The sequence below is a fragment of the Heteronotia binoei genome, chromosome 10 (genome assembly GCF_032191835.1).
Source record: "Heteronotia binoei isolate CCM8104 ecotype False Entrance Well chromosome 10, APGP_CSIRO_Hbin_v1, whole genome shotgun sequence".
Lineage (NCBI taxonomy): Eukaryota > Metazoa > Chordata > Lepidosauria > Squamata > Gekkonidae > Heteronotia > Heteronotia binoei.
Genome location: NC_083232.1, coordinates 46009615 through 46037297, shown reverse-complemented (window position 1 = coordinate 46037297; position 27683 = coordinate 46009615). Strand labels below are relative to the sequence as shown.

At 40.7% G+C, this 27683-nt stretch overlaps 1 protein-coding gene across 1 annotated transcript in view; it reads left to right on the top strand.

Annotated features, from left to right (window-relative positions):
- The window catches only part of COL28A1 (collagen type XXVIII alpha 1 chain), an 83707-nt gene extending 59662 nt beyond the window's left edge, over positions 1-24045 (top strand). The window contains exons 23-36 of the mRNA XM_060248559.1: positions 883-951; positions 3879-3947; positions 4133-4201; positions 8482-8550; positions 10658-10726; positions 15301-15369; positions 16842-16922; positions 17008-17043; positions 18472-18508; positions 19577-20128; positions 21394-21566; positions 22508-22694; positions 23470-23646; positions 23925-24045. Coding sequence (XP_060104542.1) covers positions 883-951; positions 3879-3947; positions 4133-4201; positions 8482-8550; positions 10658-10726; positions 15301-15369; positions 16842-16922; positions 17008-17043; positions 18472-18508; positions 19577-20128; positions 21394-21566; positions 22508-22694; positions 23470-23642 — 1653 coding nt within the window. The 3' untranslated portion in view covers positions 23643-23646; positions 23925-24045. The remainder of the gene's footprint in view (positions 1-882; positions 952-3878; positions 3948-4132; positions 4202-8481; positions 8551-10657; positions 10727-15300; positions 15370-16841; positions 16923-17007; positions 17044-18471; positions 18509-19576; positions 20129-21393; positions 21567-22507; positions 22695-23469; positions 23647-23924) is intronic.
- The last annotated feature ends 3638 nt before the right edge of the window (positions 24046-27683 follow it).

Below are 27683 nucleotides of genomic sequence, written 5' to 3'. Positions count from 1 at the left end.
AAACAGTGCTTAAGTCTTGTAAAACGTTTAAAACCAGAGGGCTATTTAAAAAAACTATAAACCAGCATTTTTTTTTTTTAAAAAAAGATATCATCCTCAGTGTTCACGCTAAGCTGAGTTAGTGTGTTAGTGTGAGCTACCTCACAGGTTTTTAGCTTCTGACTCACACATTTTTGTTTTAGCTCAGGAAAAATAGCCCCAGAACAAAGTAATTTATGCAGTAACTCACAGCTTTAATGCCCGTAGCTCACAAAGTAGGATTTTTGCTCACAAGGCTCACAGCTTAGAGAGAACATTGGATCCTATGTTCATATGTACAAAGAGCAAAAATAAAATAATTCAGGAAAATGCCATTTGTCTTCCCATTTGTAACTCCATTACCACCTCTAGGCAGTGGTTCAAATCATCCACTTACTCATCGCCTGACTCAGATAAAAGAGCTAGGCTTAATCTATATTGTCACAGTTATTTACTCCAAACTTGTCTTTAAGACAATCTCACTCATGTAAATGTTAAAAAGCATGAATGCAGCCCACAGCATGAAATGTCACAGGATTGAACAATTATCCCTCTTTGGCTTCTATTTGGCCAGGTAGGTCTGGAATGGCTGCCCCAGGTATCTATCCCAGGCAGCCAGTCCAAAAGGACACCATGGTTGGTGGTACTGAGAGCTGATATGAGATCCAGGAGCACCAGAAGGGTTTCGCTCCTCTGTCATTTTCCCATCAGGGCAAGCAAGGCAGCTTCAGTTTGCAAATCACATTAAAGGCAGATTGAAATACGTCTAGAAAATCTAGCATCATCTAGGAATATCTGAACTTGGTACCTGAATGAATTACTTGAATATGATGTGATTTTGTGTGTGTGTGTGTGTATATGTAGGGGGAACAAGGATTTGCTGGGCCTCCTGGAAATGATGGGAGTCCTGGAAATTCCATTATGGGACCAATGGTAAGAAGGTGTTTTTTAAATAAATAAATAATTTTGTATGGTCACAGACAAAGTAGAAAGAATATTTGAATTGTTTGTTTGTTTTGAATGTGCAGATGGCAGCCAGAGAAAGTTCAGCTGCTGTTTTCTGTGTCTTACTATCCTTTTTGCCTTAGGAATATGTTTCCCCCTGTCTCCTGTTCATTTTAATGTATAGTTCCAGATAAAAAGAATACGTGGTATAGTTCCAGATAAAGGGAATACTTGGTTCTGAGAACAAAAGGTTGCTTGTTGTACAGCTCCAAGGGTTCTTTGTTGTAGTAGGTTTGTTGTTATTTCAAGCTGGTTTTGTTTGGTAGCCTTTATCATTATTTATATCAGTAACATGTCAGGGTCTGACTGATATAAAACTTCAGATGAACATAATTCTGCACAAACCATTTATTGACCCAAGGCTTCTAACAGTTTATAAGCTGCTTCATAATGTTTACAGGACAAGGCTTAGACTCGTGCCTCCAAACACTTAAAACAAAAAAAGGCTCTTGAGATGCTTGTGGTTAAGCATATGTAAATGCGTTTGCAGTGTCAAAAGCAAAACTACATTTAACAAATTGATGCAACAAATGTCATTTCTGTGCATAAATTTTGAAAAGTTGCTACTGACAGTGTAACAATAAAAGATGGCTGGAATGCTTCCATGCAACAAAGGCCATTGTGAGCTTTCCTTTGCAGTGAGCTGTGCTCCTCTCTGGCTTCACTCGTGTACTGACATCACATACATTTGTTGTTCAGTCGCAAAGTCAAGTCAGACTCTTTGCAACCCATGGACCAAATCACGCCAGGCCCTCCTGTGTTCCACCATCCTCCGAAGTCCACTCAAATTCATGTTAGTTACATCAGTAACACTGTCCAGCCATCTCAACTTTTACTGTCCCCTTCTTCTTTTGCCTTCTGCCTTTCCCAGCATCAGGGTCTTCTCCAGTGAGGGCTCCCTTCTCATTTGGTGGCCAAAGTACATACCTTTCTTCAAATCCAGTGTGGATTTTCATCTTTCTCTTCACGTATAAACGTTTGGATTTTTTTTCAGGTACTTGGTGTGTTCATCCAGTTAAATGTTTATTTGCCATCTTTTTTAAAAAAACCAGTCTTTTAAAAAACTTGAAATCTTGCTTGTGGAGGGAGAATGATTTCCGCAAGGCTGCTAGGGAAAGGAGCTTTGTGATTGTCACAAGAACTACCCAGTCAGAGCTCTGCACAGTTGCTTTCTGCTGGATAGCAGGAAGTAGGGATTTGTCCTGAGTTTTATTATCTGAGGAAAGTTATATGTTTGTCCAAGAAGGGGTGAATGCAGATCTATAATCCTTGAGCTATTCATGTCTGTACATAGATAAAGTTGATGTATCAACAGTACAATCCTAAAAACACATTCCTGGGGCTAAACCACACAGGGAAAACATGCTTAGAATTGCACTGTTTGTGTAACAACAGATGACTCTAGATTGTTCTTTTGGATAATGGCCCAAGGCATCAGTGGCCCCAGTCCATGTCCAGTCTTTTTCAGCTTGGATGCTTTGTGGACCTCAACAGTTTTTCTTTCCAACAGTTTCTTCCACCAGTGTTTTGGCCATCCCCCATAAAAAAGAAAAAAATTCCAAAGTATGTAGAAAAACTTCACATGATGGTGACTACAGATGACTGCTTTCTTGCCCAGTTACAAACACTGGGCAAGAATAGGATCAGTAGTGTGCTCAAGGCACATGTCCACTGGCACTTCCATGTTTGCAGAGTCAATGTTTTCCAAGGAGTCCTTACTCATGTAGATCTTAACAGAAGAGGAAGCAGATGCTGCTGCAGAGGAAAGCCTCTGCAACATCTGGAAAGAAGCACAAGGGGAACAACATCATAGGATCCCAAGCTAATAACTGCCTAGAATTGTGTTGGCGGTCTAACAACTGAAAATGTTGTGTGAGACTTCTAATGTGGATTTTAGGTTTAGGATAATGTGAAATGAAAGCACTAGAACACTGTTCTTTCTGATATCAGGAAAAATATATTTGTAGGGATGCCAGCCTTCAAGTGAGACCTGGGAATCCCCTGGAATTACACTTCATCTCCAGACTACAGAGATCAGTTCCCCTGGAGAAAACAGTTGTTCTGGAGGGTGGACTCTATGGTATTGTACACCTCTGAGGCCCCTGTCCTCCCCAGGCTCTATCTCTAAATCTCCAAGAGTTTTCCCATCTGAATCTCGCAACCCTACCCCCCCCCCCCCATCTCCTGACAGTGGCCAGGAGGGGCCTGGCAACCCCAGATATTTGACAGTTGTTAGAGAACAGTATTGTTAATCTATTTTGGATGTTAAGTGTGAACATCTGTTTGGCAACTCTTTCCAGCACAGGAATTTGAAGTCAAAATACAGACGCAACCTCTTGCCCTTAGATTTCCTTCTTCACTGAAAGAACAAATATTTTCAGTATTCAATTCAAGCACTGTCAAATTACCCAGGGAGCTTCTTAATGTGCACTCAAGAACTTGAACACTTCCAGTTGGTCTTCTGCCATTGTTCCTTGAATTGTAGGCTTTCCCCCATATTACATGTGGCTTCTGAAATGGAAATAAAGGGGAGGAGAACAATGCAGGAGTCAACAGTGGGCCCCTTATCACAGTGTCGGGCTTGGAGTTGCTCAGTGATCCTTGGCCCCAGTAAGTCTACAGGATTGCTTCTCACTCTCAGTCCTGTCAGCTAGTCTTCAGAGGCCGGCTCTTGAGAACTTTGCCTGACAGCATTATGGCCAATAAGCAGTAACTTCTGCCTGCCTCCCTCCGTATTGTCTTACAGGAAGGTTTCTGCATTGCTGTGATTCTGCACTCAGCTGATTTTCATTCTCACACAAACTCTGACCATGTTAACATAGATAACATATTTGACCATTTATATTCTCAACCAGGGCATTCCAGGACAGACTGGACCACGTGGACTACCAGGTCCAAAAGGAGATGGCTTTCCAGGTCCACAAGTAAGTGTACTATTGTTGATATTCCTCTGGTTGGCAAGGACAACAACTTGCCATTGATACCTTGAAATGTATGGTTCTTTTACAAAGCAAGCGTTGGAAGAAAAAGATCCCTAAACTAAGGTGGAAATGTCACTATTTGTACATGTTGAAGTTGTGTGAAACTGATTGACCTTTATTCTTCTTAGGGGCTTCCAGGAGTACCTGGTCCTCACGGACCAAGAGGTCTGAAAGGAGCAGGTGACCCCGGGCAAAAGGTACTCCTGCTGCTGTACTGTGTGATCTTTGTAGGATTGCCAGCTCCAGGTTGGGAAATACCTGGAGATTTTGGGGGTGGAGCCTGAGAAGGGCAGGGTTTGGGGCATAATGACATAAAGTCCAACTTCCAAAGTGGCCATTTTCTCCAGGAAAACTGATCTCTGCCACTAGGGGATCATTTGCAATAGCAGGCGATCTCCAGCCATCAGCTGGAGACAGGAGTTTCTCCCACAGAGACAGGTGTTTCTCACTGGAGGTTAGCAGCCCTAAATCTTTGAAATGGTCATTTCTTCTCCCCCCACCACCTTATAAGCAATTGGGACTAACTAAATGCATAGAAAATGATGTCGGTTTGGGACGAACATACCTGAAGGACCTACTGTTCCCTTATGAACCTACCTGATGACTGTGGTCATCTTCTACAGCCTTGCCCCCATCTTCTAAGATTAGACAAGTGACAACCTGGGAGAGGGCCTTCTTGGTCATGGCACCAAAACTCAAGGAACTCTCTCCCGAGGGAGACTTTTCTGTTCCCTTCTGTTACTCTCTTCCGCCATCAAGTCAAGACTTTTTTTTTGTTTGGTTTGGTTTTCCCTCCGTGATGCTTCCTTCCTGCTTAATGTTCTAATTGTTGTTTTTGTATAGATCTTTAGCCTGTTTTTAACAGTTTTAATGATGTTTTTGTTGGCTTTAATAGTTTTTAAAATGTGATTTTTATTATGCAAGTTTTAATTTGTTAGCCACCTTGGTGGCCCTTATGATGACAGAAACACAGGGATCTTCCTTACCCAGCTCCCATTGCCTGCTGGTGCTCTACCAGCTGGCAGGAGAGAGTAAAAATGCTATTGGTATGATGATGTTATATCAGCTCCAGAGAAACATTGAGATAAGTCATTCTGGTCTAGAAATGGCTGGAAACTACACCCCCCCCCACAAGCAGTTACTAGAAAGGCATGATGACACTTCGTGGTTTACCCCTGAAATGGTCATCACTCAATGGTGCCACCCATATCCCCATCTGTCAGTTCACATCACTTAACAGCCAGTAACTGACAACCCTATATGTGCCATGAGCAGGATATATCTTCAGCTTTTGGAAGTACAAATCTGTCTGTTGGAAAATATAACTGGGGTGCTTGAAGGTTTTTTGTTGGTTCTTGTATTACAGAATCTTAATGAAATAAATGCTTTTAACTGTTTACAGAATAGAGCAAACAGATTTTTGGGATAATGTATGTGAAGCATTTAGAACATGTGAAGTAATGTTGTTGTTGTGATTTTCTCCTTACGGAGATCTGATGCAAATTTCATTTTAGTTTATTTTTTTGCACTATGGACAGCTTGAAAGAGAAAAAAAATACCCTATAGGTGAATCTCTAAATGAGAAATGTTACTTTTATCTCTATGTGTTCTAAAAACAACTTTGTTTAACCAAAGACCCTCCAAGTAATAAATGTACATACAACTCAAGTTGGAATTCCACTGTTGAAGAATGTTCGTTAAAGCTCAATTGGAGCAGTGTTGTCTTGGCTTGCAAGATTTCTTGCACATGCGTACAGCAGAGAAGAGGAATTGTGTGTTAACAAAGGCCTCATTATACCAAGCTGCCCGTGGGAGGAATTCAGTATAGGCATAATCTTCTTGTTTTGTGTAGGGTAGACATTAAGGGCAAAGGAGACTGAGCTATAATCACAACTGAATCTAAAATGCATGCAAATGCCATTCTAAGGCTGGGCTTTAATTAAGCCATACCCTGCGTGCCACAACAGCAGGAATAACCCACCCCAGCATTCAAACTATAAAGAACAGAGCGAAGCCTCAAACCACCAACATGGTCCCTAGGGTCCAGATACAGCCAGCTGCAGGAAGCATCTCTCTTCAAAACTTTGGCCTGAGGAACTCAGCCTTTAGTTCAGCACAGAGACAGGTGTTTCTCACTGTTTTATTGGTCTTATACAGTTACCATGAGCTCAGTTTCCTTGGACTGCAAATTCAAACAGCCATTCATCAACAATGGTTAATGATAATGTTTATCAAAATAACCAGACACATAAGGCTAAACAATATTGAGATGCTGAAGGTAAAGGTATCTAAAAATAAATAACAAATCATGTAATGAAAGCATATGGTGCAATAAGCTTTTAAGGAGCCACATAACTTTCTGTTAATCTACTTTTAGAATCCCATTAGAGTTAAGGATCACTTTCCATTAGCTTTAAAGGAGTTGCGCTTCTGCCCTGCTATTAAACACCAAAATATTTATATTGAAGATCACAGTATACATTACACATTTTTTGATAAAAAGAAGCCCTCATAGTTGAAGCAAACAGAATGTGCAAAAGAATGTTGCTTTGAAACCTCTATAATAAAAAGCAGCTACAGAAAGCTGTTAGGCTAAACCTGGACCCAAAATACAACGGAACCCCTCTTGTTCTACCTACCATGTCCCTCCCTCAGAGTACCTTCCATGTAAAATTAAGGCCAAACTACAAAGTATACAACTTCAAATTATCTGGGAAACCCTGGCCATCCTTACAAAACATATTTTTCAAACAATTTAGGGTTAAACAACATGATCCTGGAAGGGTTCCCATCTCCCCCCCGATGGGTGAAAATGATGCCCTGCCACCAATAAGCATGTGCACAACCAGGGCTTTTTTGTAGCAGGAACTCCTTTGCATATTAGGCCACACATCCCTGATATAGCCAATCCTCCAAGAGCTTACAGGGCTCTTCTTACAGGCACACACAATCCTAATTTGGATCAGAACTGTGGCATGTAGAGTGAGAGGACAGGCCTCCACCAAGTTGTTTTCCTTGTCTGAAACACCCCTAGGGGAGCAGTGTTTGCTCCACTATATCCACTGACTTCATCCACTCTTCCAGGGTTGTTTCTGGTCAGGATAATGCTGGCATTGTGGTGATGGCTTAAACATCCTGTCTCCATGCATCATAGTCGTCATCTGAATCGAGCTTGTGCACACTTGAGAGGCATGAACTCCCAGAACATGTCTGACAATCAGATGTGGGGATGTACCCTAGGGAAAGTATTATGTGAATAGATGAGTCACACAAGATCACTGGAGATAATGTCAAAGGGACAGCTTCTGGCTTGCAAATTTACCAAGCTGCTGAGGTAAAGAATCCAGCTACCTGTTACAAGTGCCTAGATTGCTGGTGGAGAAATGTAGATGACCGGGAAAGGCACTGGCAAAGCACCGAATAACAAAAAGTCTGCCAAGAAAACGTGATGCAACATTACCCCATGGGTCAGTAACAACTCGGTGCTTGCACAGGGGACTACCTTTACCTGCCTGTTACATAAAAAAGGATAGAACATATTGCCTTAAAATATGTTAATTATAGCAAACTGAGTAAGAAGAAAATGGACATATCCTTTATCACTTCAAGCGTTTTGGCCTATTCATTTCTGAAGTGGTTAAAGGGAAAATATTTACCTGTAGTTTTCTTTTAAATAACCCAAATTGGATTTACCATAAGCAGGAGGTAAGGGAGTTCACTGAGGTTGACTTTAACATAAATGTGTATGGGACTGCAGCTTAAATAACAGAATTGTGTTTTGGCAGAAAGAGAAATTACAAATCTACAGAATTGTGGAAACGAGTTATGGTAGAGGAAGTTCTAGAATCATTTGGCACCACCTGCTGGTAGCACATGACATATCTATGAATCCAGTCTTGGATGTGCAGTGGCAGATTCCCACTCTTCCTCACACACAGGATTGGATCCGGTTACTACCTTCCTCTAAGTGAAGTACTATCTCTTGGAATGAGTCTTGTTCTGTTGAAGGGACACTTGCTTTGTTGGAGGAAAACCACCCTCACTCTGCAGAAGGGAGTTCTTGAATCCAATCCTTTGTACATTCTTACACAGTATAGCAACTGAGCATGAACACTTGGTAACAGTTACGATGATGTGTTTTGGGAAGTGGACAATCCTTCAGGTAGGTTGTTCCCAAACAATATAGGGTTTTAAAGATCAACACCAGCTTTCAAGAGTCAAAGTCCTCTTCATCAGATATAAGCAGTAGAGTAAGAAAAGTTAGGATATGAAATTAATTTTACCAGGTTTATTTTATTCATGGCCATGGGGAGCACAGTTGACCCCATGTTGTCCTTAATACACAAAGGTTGACGAGGGATGAAAAATGAGTGAAAATAGGTAAGAAAATCCATGCTGGAAGAGTATACCATGGAGGACAGCATTATAAAATGATGAGATTGCAGTGCTGATATTGGATTTCTTCTCCGTCCTTTAGGGAGAACCTGGAACAAGAGGATCTCCAGGGCCTCCTGGGCAACCTGGAATTGGAATACCCGGGCCAAAGGTTAGCGAGAGTCTCTTATAGAAGCCTTCACATTGCCTGAAAATGCAGTGCAGTTAGAGTTGGTATAAAAGGCTACTTGCCATTTTTGCATCTTTTTTTAAAATGATATCCTGCATTGCAGGAAAAGCACTTAAGCACCTGGTGCTCAGTATCCTATCTCTGCCTTTCCTTTTCTTTTCTGGGGTGGGGGACAAGTTTTAAATATAGTTGGTTGGTAGATGTCTTGCAAGTAAGTGTTTACTTTTTTCTGTATATTCCAGCCAGGGAGCCTGATTTGCCGATTGCATACAGTTGTGTTTACCTGTTGCCATTATTGGAAATTAGTTTGCATAATCAATACAGTCAACTCCTGGATATACCATTCTGGCTGCTGCAGGGGTGGGCAGTGAGTGGGTTTAACATGTTTCTCTATAGGGGAAAATACCTCCCCACACATAGAAAATTAGCATGTAATTAAGAATGGTTCAGGTAATCCTGTGATGTTATTTTTCTGTATTTAGGGAAATATGTGTGTGCATACATTCGCCTTTCATCTCTAATGCAGTCCAGGAACTGCAGCTACTTGGTTCTGACGAGTATGTGAATTGTCCCTTAACACCAAGAAGGAAAAAGGGATGGGGGAACGGACAGATAAGCCAGTCCTTCTCTTGCCTCCATATCTGTCACTTTCTGTGCGTCACTCTGCCATGATCTCTCAGTATGGGTAGATAAATCACCGGCCGTGTTTTGAGAGAAACTAAACTTATGATTCATGTTTAACTTTTTATCTAAACATTGGATTGAAACAAAAGGTTAAGTTTATTTGATTTATATTCTGCCCTTCCTGCTGAAGCAGGCTCAGGGTGGCTCTATACTTCCTCCAGTAATAGGAACCTTACTCCAATAGACAAGGTATGTTCCAGCAGCAAGAGGCTCCTTGTGCCACTGGAAGGCTCCAGTTAGGAAAACAAAATCTTTCATTGGAAGGCTTCTCTGCTGGAAAACAAAACATTTCAAGTCAGTCCTTTTTTTTAAGTGACTTTTCTCATTAACACTCAATGAGATAAACTTATTACTTAATTTATTGTTAAGAAATATTTATTACCAGGGGGTTTTTTTGTAGAAAAAGCCCAGCAGGAGCTCATTTGCATATTAGGCCATACCCCCTGATGTCACCATTGTTTCACACAGGGCTTTTTTTGTAGAAAAAGTCCAACAGGAACTTTTTTGCATATTAGGCCACACTCCTTGATGCCAAGCCAGCCAGAACTGCATTCCTGCTAAAAAAAAAGTCTGCTTATTACATAGGATTACACACAAGATACCCTGGTGGGGCTAGAGGGAAGAATGGCTAACATAGGGACAGGGAAAATAGCTACCATGTGGGTGGGAAAATACGAACTTTCCCACCCACACAGCAGCCATTCTGGCTTTACTGAGATCTTTCCCCAAGCAGTAGGTTCAAGAAAGATTGGAGAAAAGCTGGGGAAATCCTGGGAGGTGCACCATGTACCATAATGCTGTGGGGAAGCAGGAAAAAAACCTAATTCCTAACAGCATTGAACCCGGGGCAGATAACCAGTGCAGAAATGGCCAGTCAAAAAGGGAACTGGAGTACAGACATGGAGGAGCAAGAGAGGGGGGAAAGACATGAACCTGAGGCTTGAACTGACTAATCACCACCGAATCAGGCAGCAGCCACTCTCCTCTGTATCCTGTTATTCATATGTACAGGCTACAAAGGCTTTGGCGGGGGGGGGCAATGTTCCCTCTAAGCTGTGAAGTAGTGTGAGCAAAAAATCTACTTTGTGAGCTACTGGCATTAAAGTTGTGAGCTACTGCATAAATTAATTTGCTCTAGGACCATTTTTCCTGAGCTGAGGCAAAAATGTGTAAGCTGGAGGCTAAAAAATTGAGCTAGCTCACACTAACTCAGCTCAGAGAGAACACTGAGGTGGGGGGGATTTACCTTTTATGCCAACATTTGGAATGGGTAGATATGGACACATTTGGAATGGGTAGATATGGACACAAAGTTTTGTTCAAACCCAAGAAATTCAACTTCATTCTGGAATTCACTCCATATTATTCTTTCTCTCTTTTTCTGTTACCTTGGCAATTTTAATAGGGGGGCATAGGACAAAAAGGCTTGCCTGGGCCACAGGGCCCTCCAGGATATGGAACACAAGGAAGTAAGGTAAGAATGTTTACATAGGGGCTTTCCCCCCTGAAAATAAATTCTTTCCCCTTAGCTATAGAATTGATTTGCATCACAGTTGTTTAAATATATTGGTTAGAAAAATGAATTTAAATTTTCCAATTTAAATAGTAAACCAGCTTGGCTTAGTAAACCAACCACCCTGGCTGAAACAAGCTTTGCATAAAGGATTGGTGGCATGTAAATTATATGGTCCCTAAAGGTCTGTTATTTGGAAACGTGCTAGCCCAAGGTTGTGATTATTTGTGAGGTATACAGAAATCACATTTTCCTAGATATTTGAGTATAGAGACTGTATACAGATGGAGATGAAGAAATTCAACAGACAACAGAGTATTTAATAGTGTCTGTTCCATGTGGATGACTTCAATATAGAAAGTAAAACTGCCTCTCAAGTAAATTAAATAAACCATGAAGGGAGATTTGATTCCCCTTTCTCCAGTCAGGTTACCACAACAGATTCAAGGCTGCTTTTTTTACCACACAGAGCTCTTTTCTGTATTCAGAGAAATGTGTGTGTGCATACATTCACCCATACACAGAACCTGTAAGCTAGGATTGTAGGGCCCTTAACAGGATGCTTATTTGTCTCACTGAAACAAAATTTCTTCCCTAAGCCAACCCCCAAACCCTAACTAAAAGCCAAGTAAAGGCTAGCTAAGATGTGCCTTTCCAGAGCCATGAAACCCCCATCCAAAGAAAATAAAGTTTTTCTTCTCCATTAATATAAGGCTGGCTCACTGCTTCCCATCCAGTGGAGTTCTATGGGCTCTGATTGACTGACAACCACATGTATTTGCATAAAGTCCAAATCACAAGGATTGGCTCAGAACCCTGGGGGAGAGGCAGGACTTTTTGAGGATGATTGTTGTGGGGGGTGGGTGGAGATTGGAAGTGTTGGTGGGGTTCTCTGGCTGGAAGCAGATAATTGGCAACTCTAGCTTATCTGCTAGTGCAAGGAGGATGAATCCCTTTTGACACCCACCCTCATTCCCAAGGCTGTACCACTGATTTCGGAACCCATGTGGACAAAAACAACACATTAAAGATGGGTGTAGTAAAGACGGGAATAAGCTGAGCTTTCTCCTTCTCTGTCTTGAACCAGCAAAAATCTTTGTAGGGTCCAACCCATATAACTGTATAGGAAGGGTCTAATAAATTTGCTGGGAAGGGGAAGAATCTTCTGTCCTCATTGCTGGAAAGACTGGGTCCTGGAAAAGCTGTTTTTGAATGTGTGTTTTTAAAAATCATGCCTATGTTCTGATGGTTAGAAGAGTGACTGCATGTAACAGAAATTTTTCAAGGTGGTGAGGCCCAGAGAGGATTGTGAGGCACTCCAAAGGGATCTGTTGAGGCTGGGTGAGTGGGCATCAACATGGCAGATGAGGTTCAATATGGCCAAGTGCAAAGTAATGCACATTGGGGCCAAAAATCCTAGCTATGAATACAAGTTGATGGGGTGTGAACTGACAGAGACTGACCAAGAGAGAGATCTTGGGGTCGTGGTAAATAACTCACTGAAAATTTCGAGACAGTGTGTGATTGCAATAAAAAAGGCCAATGCCATGCTGGGAATTATTAGGAAGGGAATTGAAAACAAATCAGCCAGTGTCATAATGCCCCTGTATAAATTGATGGTGCAATCTCTTTTGGAATACTGTGTACAATTCTGGTCACCGCACCTCAAAAAAGATATTATAGCATTGGAAAAAGTGCAGAAAGGGGCAACTAGAATGATTGAAGGATTGGAACACTTTCCCTATGAAGAAAGGTTAAAATGCTTGGGGCTGTTTAGCTTGGAGAAACGTCGACTGCGAGGTGACATGGTAGAGGTTTACAAGATTATGCATGAGATAGAGAAGGTAAAGAAAGAAGTACTTTTCTGCCTTTCTCACAATACGAGAACTCGCGAACATTCAATGAAATTGCTGAGCAGTTGGGTTAGAACTGATAAAAGGAAGTACTTCTTCACCCAAAGGGTGATTAACACATGGAATTCACTGCCACAGGAGGTGGTGGCGGCTACAAGCATAGACAGCTTCAAGAGGGGTTTGGATAAGCATATGGAGCAGAAGTCCATCAGTGGCTACTAGCCACAGCATATTGTTAGAACTCTGTCTGGGGCAATGATGCTCTGTATTCTTGGTGCTTGGGGGGACACAATGGGAGGGCTTCTAGCCCCACTGGTGGACCTCCTGATGGCACTTGGGTTTTTTGGCCACTGTGTGACACAGAGTGTTGGACTGGATGGGCCATTGGCCTGATCCAACATGGCTTCTCTTATGTTCTTATGAGAGGGTAGTCATATCAAGCCATCTGGAATCAGTGCCTAGTACCTCAGTGTGATGAGCAACAGGGGTTCTGGTAGTGTTGACGAATTAAACTTGTGTGGTACTAAGTTCCGTTTTTGGCTGTGGTTTTTCTAATTGTGTTGCATGAACCCCCGGTGTTCCATGGAAGTGTATTTGGGATTTCTCAGGGCCTATGTTTACTGGATCACCCCAAGCTACCATTAGTAAGTGGTCAAGGCATTGATCTTTGCATATATAAGTTTCAAGATTTTCATCTGGTGGAGAGAAAAAAAGACCAATATCTTTTAACTGTAAAAACTCTGATATTATAGCCCCTGCATAACAATAGCACTATGTAAAAATGCACATTAAAATCACCACTTAATGACTGTTGTCTTTTGGGTTAGGAAGGAATTACTGTATTTTGTGAATTAACTTTTACTTTAACTAGACTACAGCTGGCAGAGTGCTGAGGTCACAGAATGAACTGTACACTTCAGACTGCAGGGATTCTCCTACATTAATAAAGTCCATAAGGAAATCCACTATAACAGGTAAAGGGTTAGACTAGAACATTTCTCCATAATTTGCCAAAGAAATTTATATGCAAAGAGTTTTTGCACAGGGAAATATTAAAACTGTAACTCTCCTCACTTGCAGTCTGAAGTGGTACAGCCCAGTCTATCCCCTCAGAATTCTGTTCTGGAAACAGACTGTTGATGATTAATCTGATGAGAGAGACTTTGAACTGAGTAAATGGACACCTGTGTGTCTTTGCAGATGCAACCACATGAATAAAGGCATTCCTGTTCATGGGGAAAATTTGGTAGCTTAACAAGTGGAAGATCTGGATTCCATTCTAAGAACAGTTTAGAGTAATGTGATAAAAGCAGTCTGTCCCTGAAATATAGAATAGACACTGTTTGTGTGGATTTTAAAGTAGACAAGGGCTACAGATGCACTCCTGCTTCCTTCATATTTGACACTTAGCACATCCTCCAGTTTGAATGTTACCTCAGTACAGTTGCTATGTGGGAATAATAGTGTTGAACCACATAAGAAGAGTCCTGCTGGATCAGACCAATGGCTCATCTAGTCCAGCATCCTGTCTCATACAGTGGTCATCCAGTTCCTCTGGGAAGCCAGCAACAGGGGATAGAGGCTGAAAAGCCTTTCTCTGATGTTGCCTCCTGGCTCTGGGATTCAGAGATTTAGTGCCTCTGAATGTGGAGTTTCTCCTCAGTTACCATGGCTATTAGCCATTGATAGACTTATTCTCCATGAATCTATCTAATCCCCTTTTAAAGATAAGAACCACCTTACAAGGTTGTTGTGAGATTTATGATATAATAGATTGGATCCAAGCAGCTTTTCCAGTGCTAAAAAAGAGAGAAGGGAAGTCCCCTTTGACAAAAGGCTTTGTTGAAATCTTGCATGGTCCAAAAACTGTGTGTGGTGGGTGGGATGTGTTGTAAGGAGGGGAATTTGATGAAATTGATTGTAAAAGCTGCCTGGACCCAGCCCAATATACGTGGGGTGATTTGAATGCATAGTTGTAGAAACGCTAACCATAGTGACAATGAAAATGTGGTCTATCCAGAATGGAATGAGTGTGTCTGTGTGAGCAAGTGAGTGTTTGGAGAAGAGAAAAGAAAGGAAGGAGGGACATGAAAGCTGTGCCTTATGAACATGCCTGTCATTGCTGTGAGTTGTGATTCTGCTGCAGAGAGATCCAAAACTTGAAAAGCAAGTTAAGCTGTAAAAATGGCCTTACTCCAAATTTGGCTAAGCAGAGTTATGGCATTCCTTGTGTGTATAAAGCTCCAGGGCTCAGTGGTTTGGTCAGCCAGAATCTTAAAACAGAAAACTATTTCCTGTCATTTGAGGCGTTGTCATTATAGGTATCGTCATGTCTCTGAGCAAAGTAAATAAAACACTGCTGCTGGGGAAACATTTTGTGGCTGCTTAAGATCCCAGGATGAGCCCGAGGGATTGGGAGTGGGGATTCGGCTTAATTTAATGAATCCATTCGCAACTGATGTTGAAACTGATGTTTTATAAGGAACAAGCTGGCTTACTAAACATCTGTCACTGTGGGGTTATGTTCGTTTTCTGTATGTTTAATGAGTCTACATTCATATTTGAAAGCTGCATTTTTGTCAAAAAGAATCTAAATAATAATGTCAGTTTCTTTGTGGTTGTTGAATGTTGCAGTGCAAGACATGTTTAAAAAACTTACGATGCTTTCCATACTTTTTTCAGGGCGAACAAGGAGTGCAAGGCTTGCCAGGACCAAAAGGCTCCATGGGGCTTGGACTTCCTGGCCCTAAGGTGAGTTTTTGCTTGCCTCCAATTAAAAAAAGAAGTTTAAATGTTAATTTAAGACTCTTAATGGGACTCTTCTGAAAATCCTGTAACATCAAATTTTATATCTCAAAGAGAAGCTTTATAGGAGAGAACTGGCTGAGGTCTTCACTCAGATTTTCTCCCAAGTCTAATTTTCCTCAAAGGGGGAATCAAATGGAGACAACCTTGCATGCCAACCTGAGCTTGCAGCTTAGGGGAAAGGAAGGGAAACAATGGGATAGATTCTCAGCATGATTTTATTGCAAGCTAAGCCCATGTTTTTAAAGAGTTATGTTTTTAAAACCAGCTAGAAATTTCCTCTTCCTTCCCCCCACCCTGCCAAAATCAGAAACAGTAAGTAAGGTGTTCTGAAGAAGGCAATAATATTGAAAAAAATCAGAAAAGTTTACTCCAGGCAATAGGTGTTTCAAACAACACTTTTCCATGTTCAAGAGTATTGTTGACTGTGGTCTTATGTGGGAAGCTAGGAATCACAGAGTCATGAATACAGGCTGATTGCAATCTCCTAAATAATCAGATTGCACAGAAGTCGTTGAATTGCTAACAAAATGTGGAGCTGTTCCAGGTTATTTTGTGTGATATGAAAACACCCCCCCCCTTCCAGCTGTTTCTAAGCTGTTTGTTGAGCCCTGGGACATCATGGAAAAAGGAAGCTTACAGTGCCATCCTAAATAGAGTTGTACTCTTCTGAATCCTTTGGAGTCAATAATGGCCTTAGAAGGGTGTACCTCTGCTTAGGATGGCACTGTTAGAACCGTTGAGCAACAATCTTGTGTTCCATGCATAATAGCTTGAACATCTCTATATTCAGAGAGGGAGTAAATAGTATCCCAAAGTGCCTTATTATAATCAAAACAGCAAAAATATGATTTCAGCTGGATTTTTAAATTATCTGCTTGAGAATAATGGTTTAAGAAGGAAAAATGGCTCTCAACAGTCATAATACCAAGCCAGTTATTTGTGGATGTTTATTAGTGTAACTGGTTTTATTAAAAAGCATTGATTGCATTTCCAGTTACCAGATAGTCACAGGCCCACATCATCAATAAACCTTCCAATAAATTGAATAACATAACATTAACACAGAACAGAGTATGTGATATCCAACAGATATCTGTGTGGCACTTATACAACCACATTCCACATAACATTCGCAGCTTCTGAAACTGTGCTATCTGAGGAAAGAACTGTATTTCCACAGAGTACAAAGTACCACAGAATCTGTAGTTCTACAAGGGAAGTGCAACCTCAGGAGAAGGTCCCTGGACTTGTACAAAACACATCTATTTACACTAAATCTGGTTGTGAGGAAGCTTTGATCAGGTTCTGTATAGAATATGATTATATCAGTTTACTTCATATAGGCAAAATTGAGAAGAAACGTCTTTACCAAGGAGTGCCTTCTAATTATTTCATGTATGTGCTTTTTTTAAAAGGGAGAATATGGAGATAAAGGGGATCAAGGAAAGAGAGGTGACAAAGGAGAGATTGGGGAACTTGGACCTGCAGGACCAAGGGTATAGCCTAATTTTTTGTAAACATTATTTGTACAAAATTAATGCTATAAGACCTAATAACTGATCTCATTTTATAATCTTTTAGGGATTTTCAGGAGCTAAAGGTGAACCTGGTCTTACTGTAAGTACATTTCAGTGTATGTATAATGGCGATTTACAGAATGGACCACGTAATGTGATTTGGACCCAGTTTATATAGAGTTTTGAGGGGTGGAGAACCTCCTGTAACTATGGAGACCATAATGGTCGTTGATGGATTTTTCCTGGGTACCTGAATGGATTCCCAGCTCAAAACAATAGGTGAGGCTGGCACAGTAATGTTTGTTAAGGTGTGTTATGACGGGATTAATAGTTGAAATCAATTTAGCTTTCAGTATCCTAAGGAGGAGACAGAGTGGAAAGCTTTCTGTATCATGGCAGACATTAGCATAGAAGTAAATAAAAGAAGCCGAGTTGTAGTAAAGAAGGCAGGAAGATGGGCCATTAATCAGTGACAGACTATTAAGCCATGTGTCGTACTTTACCTATGAACCATTATTGTCTAAACATTCTGTTGGGAGGGGGAGAGAGGCTCATGTTGTAATCAGAATAAACTCAAAAACTTATCTCTCTGATCCTTTGCAGAGAGTAGTGACACTTGGCCTGTTTCTGACAAACAGTATCCATATTGTTTCCAGAATTGGGGACCCCATTCTCTCTCTGGTGGGGTGCTCCTCCTGGCCACACAGTTACACTTTTCTGCCATGCAGCACTTTCACAGCACTTATCTTTGCAGCCCACATTCTAAAATTATGTACATGGCTGGATTGCTGTTGTTTTTTTAACGTCCGTTCCAGTTTCTTAGGATATATGCATTTTTTTTACCTGTATATAGAGGTTTGTAGGACAAAACTTTATATAAACCTTAGTATTGTCAGAATTTCTTAAAAAGCTACAATCTGGTATTCTTCCAGCAGTTGTGTCTACTTGGTTGGGGCACTTCTTGTTGTTTGTTGAGGGTGGGCCCATAGTCATTTTGACCAAGGCTCCTCACTTTGAATGGCACAGTGACATCACATGAGGTACAGAAAAGAGACTGGAAGGCTGCATGTAGCCCATATGCCACTGATATGCAAGGTAAAACAGGAACAAGCTTACTGACCATAACACTACTGGATCTTTTACAAAGCAGTCCTTAGCAGAGTCACACCCCTCTAAGCCCAGTGACCTCAATGGACTTAGAAGGTATGACAGTGCATAGGATTCAATTCTTCATGTATGTCATATGTCCTGATAGCAAATACAGTATCAGATGCTTTTTTAAATAAAAAGTACCACTTATTTTTTACAAACTCTGTTGAGCATCATATCAGATGAGAATCTTATTATCTGTAATAGTATTGAATAAATTTTTGCAAGATTAAATTATTTGTGTTGTGCAGAGCAAGTGTGCAAACAGTAACTAAACTCCCCCCACCCAAAATAAGCATTCTTAATACTTGAAAACTACAATTTAATACTGCATTTCCAAATGTGAAAAGCCGACTCAAATGGATACTTTCTGTTTCAGAAAGAAGATATAATCAAACTCATAATGGAAATATGTGGTAAGATCTATGTAAGGAGAGGCTGGAACTCCAGCTTTGGAAATTCCTGGAGATTTAGGGGTGGTGTCTGGAGAGGGTAGAGTTTGGGCAGAGGAGGGAACACAGAGGGGATGTGATTTCCCTATAGGACTTTTGTTTCTCCTGGACTCTATGGTATATTATAGAGTCTGCTCATGAAAGCTGCCATTTCCACGATGGGAAATTATAGAGAACAGCTGTAGTTCCAGAATTCCATATCTCACCTTGAGGTTCATAACCTAGGAGGAAATAATGAATTGATTTTTGCCAAAATAATCCAAAATGTTCTCTAGCTAGTGTGCATACCTACAGCTAAGCTGTTTATATACAATTAACATTGGGACACATATCACCTACCACTGAGCCATTATTGCCTCAAATTGAAACTAAAGTCTAGAATTTGTTCTGTTTATTGAACAATAGAAACAGAAATATAGATGGCTTTGTGTGTGCCATTTGGGGCTTCTTTTGCTTTGTTTCTTTTGCCCCTCACCACACAAAGGAGGATATGTGCATAAATGATGTTACATTCCTGTGTTTGTTGTTTGGTGTCTGGACAGTGCACTTGTACATGGGTAATGGAGCTTTTTTTCCTTGCACTGTCAATAGAGATGCATTACTGAAATAGACCTTCTTTTGCACACATCCCTATGTGTTGTTGGAGTGAAGAACATTAGACACAGAAAAAGAAGTCTAAAGTCACACACATGGAACCATGCCTAATGTGGAATAGTTATTCCAAGTGGCATGTGATATGTTTAATGGGCTAGAATTCAAAGGAGTACACATGCATGGATTTTTTTTTGTTCTCTTTTCTGCTTTTCAGTCCCCACTAAAAGCTGCCTCTGAGGATTATGGGAACCCTAGAGGAGCAACATTTCAAGATGTTACTGAAAATTAGTACACACACTGCTCATGCACATGGGGGTGGAAAATACATTATATGCTTATAAGGGTCAGTTTAGATACCAGAGCTTGAGAATCAAAACAACTGAATACATGTTAACAAACCTCTTAAGTTATCATAAAAACGTGTACCATTTATTTCAGGTTGTGGGTTTGACTGCAGGGACACTCCTTTGGAACTTGTATTTGTGATTGACAGCTCTGAAAGTGTGGGGCCTGCCAACTTTGACCTCATCAAACATTTTGTAAAAGCAGCCATTGACAAAGTCCGAGTCGACTCAGTGACAGCTCGTGTTGGCATCATCAACTTCAGCCACAAAGCATACTTGGTATCCACTTTGCCACAGTGCACCAGCCAAGACTGCCTGAATGTTGCTGTTGATAAAATGCATTACTTGGGAGAGGGCACATACACAGCTACTGCTCTCAACAAAACTATTGAGATATTTCAGGAGGCCCGACCAGAGGTGAAAAAAGTGGCCATTGTCATAACAGATGGACAAGCCGATGTCCGTGATGCAAACTTGGAGGATGTAGTCAAGCATGCACATGACCATGACATAGAAATATTTGTAATTGGTGTGGTTCAAAAGAATAATTCCAATTATAAAAATATTCGGAAAGAGATGGAGCTCATTGCTACTGACCCAGACAGTGAGCATATCTGCGAGATACACAATTTCTTCAGCTTACGATGTAAGAATAAATTGCCTTTTTTTCTGGTATATTAGCACAATACCATATATATTTGCTCTGTAATTTCTGCATGGTGCTTAAATGGAACATGAGAGAATGGTAATGTTTGTATTCACCAGCTATGAAAATGTATGCCTTAAGCATGTGATACGTAATCGTTTGCTTTTATCAAATGCTCTATATAGGTACATAGTTTTTGGATAAAGATGGTTACTGCAAAGGTTGTTTTTGAAAAGATCTTTACATTTTTTTTTGCTGTTAAGTCACAGCTGACTTACAGTGACCCTGTAGAGTTTTCAAGGCAAGAGACTTCAGAGGTGGTTTGCTGATGCCTACCTCTCCATAGTGACCCTTGGTGGTCTTTCATCCAAGTACTAACCAGGTTATGATCTTCTGGTTGTTCCCTTATATAAGGCTGTCTGCTTTATTTTCTGCTATAGGCCTTTCCTTCTCTATAGTGGTTCCATCTTGAAAGATGGACTGTCACATAAGATGGGGGGCATCATGTTTAGAAGTCTTTATAAGATGCTGTAAGGCTATTTTGTTTGCAGACACTTTTAATGGGGGTTTAAGCTACAGACATTGTTTTGAGAAGGTTAATGGGACTTTATTGTATTCTGTATATTTTAATCTTAGAACTGAAAGCCACCTTGAGTTACAAAAGATAGGTGGAGTATAAATTTTTTAATCAATAGGACAGAACCTAATGGGAGAAGTCTGCCTTAGGTACAGGACATGAATTTAGGTTCCTTATACACTGTACTATACTGTTGCTTTGTATATGTCAAAAGGGTTTTTTTTAAAGGCCCAATGAGATGTGAAGGTAGGAGACAGGTAAATTCAGATCTTCCTACATAAATATAAAATAGAGGGTTGGGGGTCCAATTTTTAGGGTTAGGGTCAAACAAGAGGAAGCAGAACTTTCTTCATAGTCAGGGCTTAGTTCTCAGTTGGTTCTTCTTCCCCCCCACCCATCCTTTTTTTTCTCAGCCAAATACTGAAACTGTGGGCTTGGCTGGAGAAAAACACTTGAGCCAGGATGCTAGATGCACTTATGGGAAGATAAATAGCAAGGGCAGGAAGGGTTCAGCACCATCCACATGCCCACTGTAAAAACATTCCCCCTCTTTGTTTTATATGTGATTGGAAGCTGGATTTAAACAAATGGGTCTCTCTCAATTAACATGTTGCTCTGAACTGCAGCACTTTTATTCTGCACCTTGCTTCTTTCCTATCTAACTGTACTGTTCTTGCAATCACCTCAGCTCTTGAGGAAAAGATCTTCAAACAAATCTGTAAAAATGTTTCTGCCGCCCATATAAAGAAAGTTCTGAGTTCATCCTCGGCACTCTACCCTGAAGGCGAACGGACGGGTCAATTTGCTAGAGCACAGACTCCAGAGCCATACATCCCTCCAGCTAAGCCAGAAACAGATTATGTAAGTATCAAGGATGGCCCTTGTATTGGCAGTGAAGCAAGGCACTCTCAACTTCTGAGTGAGCCCGCAAAGAAGTCTGTTTTTTACTCAAATGTAGTGCTTTTGTTCCATTAGCTAAGCAAGCTGGTAGTAGCCACTGTCTTCAGGATATTTTAGCCACCAGCAGCTTCCTGTCTTGTCTGACATCTTGAGCATTGGCCTCCTTACCCTCACTGGATAGGACAAGTGCAGGGAAATATACTGCAGGAGCAGTGCTTAGGGCCAGGCAAGTTTTAACATTTCCTCTGCAACAGAGAGATGAGAAACTTAAAGAGAGCAGTTCCTGCATACAAAAAAAAAAAAAACCCTATAGGGGGAAGATTTCAAAGGTTGTTTTGAAAGAGTGGTTGGATAGGCATTGGCACACACTGTTGAGTAAGTTCCAGAACTGGCACATTTCTTATGGCTTCTTATGTTGTTCAGGGACATCTCTGAAACATAACTGAGGTGGACTGAGCTAGGGGGTAAGTAGGTATTACTAATGCAGATATTATGGAGCACAAAGATTGAGTCCTTGTCCAAGTAGTGCACTGCTGGACTGTTTCATGGTGGGGAAAGTGACACAGGGAGCAAGGCTGAAGGCCCTTCTCCACATGCAACATGGTAAAACTATGAAATCCTGTATAATCAAGGCTTTTTTTAGTAGCAGGATCTCCTTTACATATTAGGCCACACACCCTGATGTAGTCAATCCTCCAAGAGCTTACAGTAGGCCCTGTAATAAGAGCCCTGTAAACTCTTGGAGGATTGCCTACATCAGGGGGTGTGGCCTAATATGCAAAGGAGTTCCTACTACAAAAAAAGCCCTGTGCATAATGAAACCATTTTAGACAGAAGTAACTTCCAGTTTGGATATCTGCTGTGGTATTTATGCTTAACTAATATTTATTCTTTTTTCATAGCTGTACCCTCCCTGGACACGCAGAGAACCCTATGCCACTACACCTTATCCTAGGTATACTCCTGTTACTCATCGACAAGATTACAGAGAACCCAGAACCCATACTCCTCTCTCTCCTAATTTAACTCATGTTTTGTGGCCGACCTCAACCACTGTGCAGCCTCGGATAGTAATAGCTGGAGCAAAAGGTATGTAGAGGTTTTGCTGATGGTAGAAGGCGGGTCGGGGAGACATGTCCCTTGGAGTTTTGGTTGCAGGATTTATTTATTTTTTGTTTGACAACTGAGGCTGACAGACATGGGAATGTTCAGTCTGGAGAAGGCTGAGGGGAGATACGATTGCTCTCTCCGAGTACTTGAAAGGCTGTTACTTAGATGAGGACAGGGGGCTGTTCCTCTTGCAGCAGAGGACTGGCAATAATGGGTTTATATTATGGGCAGAGAGACACCAGCTGAATATTTGGATTTTTTTAACAGTAAAAATAGTTCAGCAGAGGAATCAGCTGCCTAGGGAGGTGGTGAGCTCCCCCCTACTGACAGTCTTCCAGTAGTAGCTGGATGAACACATCAGGGATGTTTTCAGCTGATCCTGCATTGAGCAGGGGGCTGGTCTAGATGGCCTGGATGACTCCATCCAGGACCCCATTAGGGGACAGAAGTACCTTTTTTAGGGCCTCTGAATCTTTGTAGTTCAGACTCGAGCAACTATGCGAACCTCACACTAATCTAGATGTACACATCATGTGTTTAGATATAAGCATGGTGGCAATGAGACAGAAGAGCAGTTAGGAAGAAATAAGAAAAAACACTGGCCCTGATCCAATTGCACAACTGCAGAGCTCTCTTTTTCTGACTACAGATGCCTCACACTGGCAATGCTGTGCAGCATCATAGAGATTTAGACAAAGCCGATGATTAATCCATCTATAGTTCAGCAGTTTCTTTCTTTTCCATGTGTCTCTAGCTGCTAGATGTTTGGAGCCGATGAGACCTGGAGACTGTCGAAATTACCAAGTGAAGTGGTATTATGACAAAGATGCCAATTCTTGTGCCCGATTTTGGTATGGAGGCTGTCAAGGTACCCATAACCGGTTTGAGACAGAACAAGAGTGCCGGGCGACTTGTGTTCAAGACTAAGCAAGTATATAATGACAACACTGGACATTTTGCTCAGGAACATTCTCTGCATAACTGATAACAGCCTTTTAAAACCAAAGGAACTTATTGTCAATATTTTGTGGTGGTGCTTTGAACAATTTCAGAAAAGGTTCACAAGGCAGTCTACACGGGTTGTGAAAAGTAGTTCTTAATAAGTATAGAGGTGGCTAACTTTGCATTATGATTACAATTAGCAACATATGCTTCTTATTACAAAATATGCAAGTACTCTTAATATAGTTGTGCTTTTTCTTCTTCCAGAGCAGATTTCAGCTAAGGTGGCAAACATTTCAGGAGTCTAGAGTGAACTCCAAGTGCTGTGTTAATACGAGGACTATTTGTGACTTGTGTCTTGCACTTTTTACAATAAGGCATATATATATATATATATATATATATATATATATAGATTTGATAAGAGTATTTACCTGATGGCTTCACTTACATAAAGCGACTTATCCTTCTGTCTTTGGTACTGCATGTGGCAATGTTTCAGGAACTTTAACAAAACAAATACCAGGGATTTTAATGTTGAGCTTTAATTTGAACAGGGTTTATTATTAGAAAATGCAAAGCAACTCCCCCCCCCCAAAAAAAACCCCTCTACAGAACAAATGAAACTGAAACTGGTATGAACTTAAAAGCCATGTGCTGCTCCTTTAGATTACTAGCAAAAGCTTTAACACCTCAGAGGCAAATTTATGAGCAGCCTTTACTCTCATTAAAGCTAAGCTCAGTTTAGCAGCTAAAGATCGCATAAAGGAGGAAAAAATTACATCAACACAACATTTTGAAAATGCAAAGTAGCCTCAGAACAGCTGATACAACAGGCAGTTAGCCATGTGCAAGAACTGGTAGCCCTGGGCACCATTGTGGCTTTCCTGTCAACAGCAGAAGACTCAAACAGCCAGTTTAGCAAGGCTCAATGAAGCTGTACATCTGTGTTAGAAACACCCACGGAAGACTGCTTACTGACACAGATCTCTCCTATTGGACCAGGGCCAGGTATTTTTAACTGATTTAGGAGAGGTTAACAGTCACATACATTCTTATGTCTCAGGTCTCTTGTACAAAAGAGTGAAATAAAACTTATGTAGTAAACATTGTAGAGGAACTTAAAAGGCACTGAATGATGTACATAAAAATGTATATTTTCCTACTAAGTTTTTCTTTCATATCTTAACCCTATACATGTACTGTATAAGCTAAAATGGATGGCCAGTGATTAAACTGGTCATATAATCAAGACAGGTGTGGTTTCTTATTTGGAACATTCAGCTAAACTCTCCATATAATGAATAGGGTTGCTAGGTCCCCCATGACCACTGGTGGGGGATGAGGAGGTAAGGCTGCCAGATCCAGGTTGGGATACTCCTGGTTATTTGGGGATGGAGCCTGGAGAGGACAGGGACCTCAATGGCGTACAATTACATATTTGCCCTCCAAAACATCTATTTTCTCCAGGAGAATTGATCTCTGTAGCCTGTAGATGAGCTGTTGTTCCAGGGGGATCCCCAGGTCCCACCTGGAGGCTGGCATCCCTATTTAATGAAGACATGGCAAAAGGATGAACCACTTGAATGAAATGAAGACAACCTACATGGCAAGAAAGCTTCCAGTTGCCACACTACATGTAACACAGAAGGCTGTTGCTTGGATAAATTAGTGACATCCCATCCTGTACTGCAATTTCCTAGACAAGCACTTGACCTCAAGCAATTGAACTAGATGAAAACAGACACCTGATAATGCAATTCTAAGCAGTTGCATCACTCTAAACCTCTGCTTAGGATTGCACTCCTAAGCATTTTCATTTCCAGCAAGAACAAAGATGGGAAACTATTCAGTCTATTTCACAGTAATTTTGAGAGGAAGCATGTAGATGGTGAAAGAATCCAGGAGCTGTTTCCCATTGAATGCTGATATATGTATGTGTTTAGATTTCATGTCATATGTGAAGCACACATGCCTTACTCTGCCACCTTTTGCTTTTGTTCAGAGTGTCTTTCTTTGCTCAAAGGAAAGCAGATTCAGTCCCTGGTGTTTCCTAGCTAAGGATCCAAGGTAGCAGGACTGGCAAAGAACTGTGGCAGCAGTGAGACATTAATACTCCAGTCAGATAATACTCCAGCCTGGTTTCATAAAAATGTTTTTCATTATAAAAAAAATCTAAGGAAGAAGTCTGGTAAACACTGGGTTCACACACTTAAACTTGACAGATCTAATCCATTCCCTACAATATCAGAACAAAAAATCTCAAATAATATAGCATTGGGAAAAGGGCACCTCAAAAAATATAGCATTAGGAAAAGGGCTAAATGATTAAGGGGATGGAACACTTTCCCAATGAAGAAAGGTTAAAGAGGTAAGGGCTCTTTGGCTTGGAGAAATGATGACTGAGGAATGACATGATAGAGGTTTACAAAATTATGCATGAGATAGAGAAGGCAGAGAAAGAAGTACTTTCCCCCCTTTCTCATAATGCAGGAACTTGTGGACACTCAATGACATTAATGAATAGATCATAAAAGGAAGTACTTAATAATTAATTAAAGAGTAACACATGGAATACACTGCAACGGGAAGTGGTGGTGGCAACAAGCACAGACAGCTTCAAGAGAGGATTAGATAATCATATGGAGCAGATGTCCATCAGTGGCTATTAGCTGCAAGTATGGATGGGGTCATTCTGAAGAAAAATAGGTGGTGGAGCTCATCCAGGGATTGTTATGCAATTGCATCTATTCAATGGACAAAGTGGGAAAGAGGAAGTGGAACTCTCAGAAAGGTTCAGGAGCTGTGCTCCTGTAAGCTCCTGCTGAATCCGAGGCCTGGGGAACACTATGTCTGGGGCTCTGTATTCTTGGTGCTTGGGGCAACAGTTCTGGCCCCACTGGTGGACCTCCTAATGGCACCTGGGTTTTGGCCATTGTGTGACACATAGTGCTGGACTGGATGGGGCACTGGCCTGATCCAACAGGGCTTCTCTTATGTTCTTAACACATTAAAAAGCTCACAACCACAAAGGAGACATTTCATAATCATGATACATTATTTTTATTTGTACATTTCTCATTTAAATTAATTGCTAAAAACTGGTGAAAGGCACTTCAGAGATTCCCTCCCCAAAAGTTCTCATTTATCTTGATCTGTTGAAGAAATAAGTCCAACTACTGTTTGCTGTGAAAAACTATTTCCTTGTCTTAAATTTTCAAAATATTCACTATTTTAACATACTGCTCAGCAGTCAAAATTAGTCTTTTCAGATGCATGGCCATGGAAGATTCACCACATATGTTATATGTAATATACATTAAACTGAAGTTGCTTTATATATGAGAGTTCACAACATTTATTATTAACACAAGATAATACAATCAGTTGAATATGGTGGTATTTAAACTATACATAGAGGTCAAGGTTGAATCATTTACACCATGCCACAAGTAAATTAAAGAGATGTCACAACAAAACTTTGTTACTGTGCTTAAATGGAATCAAAGAAGAAAGTCTGACACAATACAGAGAGAATCTTAACAGTGAACATTCCTAAAAATTAACTGATGATATAAAAATACCCCCCCAATTAACAGGAATCTTAAAGAAAAAATATTTGAAAACAAAGTAAAATTAAATTTTGTGATAATCAGCTACATTGCTGATCATCCAAACAGGATGACCACATTATATATGATACAAAAAAATACATCAAAATTAAAGTTCAATTGAGCCATTTTCAGATAATTTTATATCCAATACCAACACCCAATTCAAAAGCACTTTGGACATAAAAACTACAATTAAAGGATAATCTCATGGCCTTGAGACACTAATGTGTTTTCTTAGTGATTAAAAATTCTGGATGTTTGAACACCACCATTGCCAACACAATCTCCAGTGGGGGGAGGGGTGGAATTTAGGGTGCAGGGTAAGAGATCAATTGTCCAGAATAATAATTTGGCAGATTTTTACTGCATCTCTACATAATATGCAAGTTGTTAAAGTAAGTTTAGCAATAAG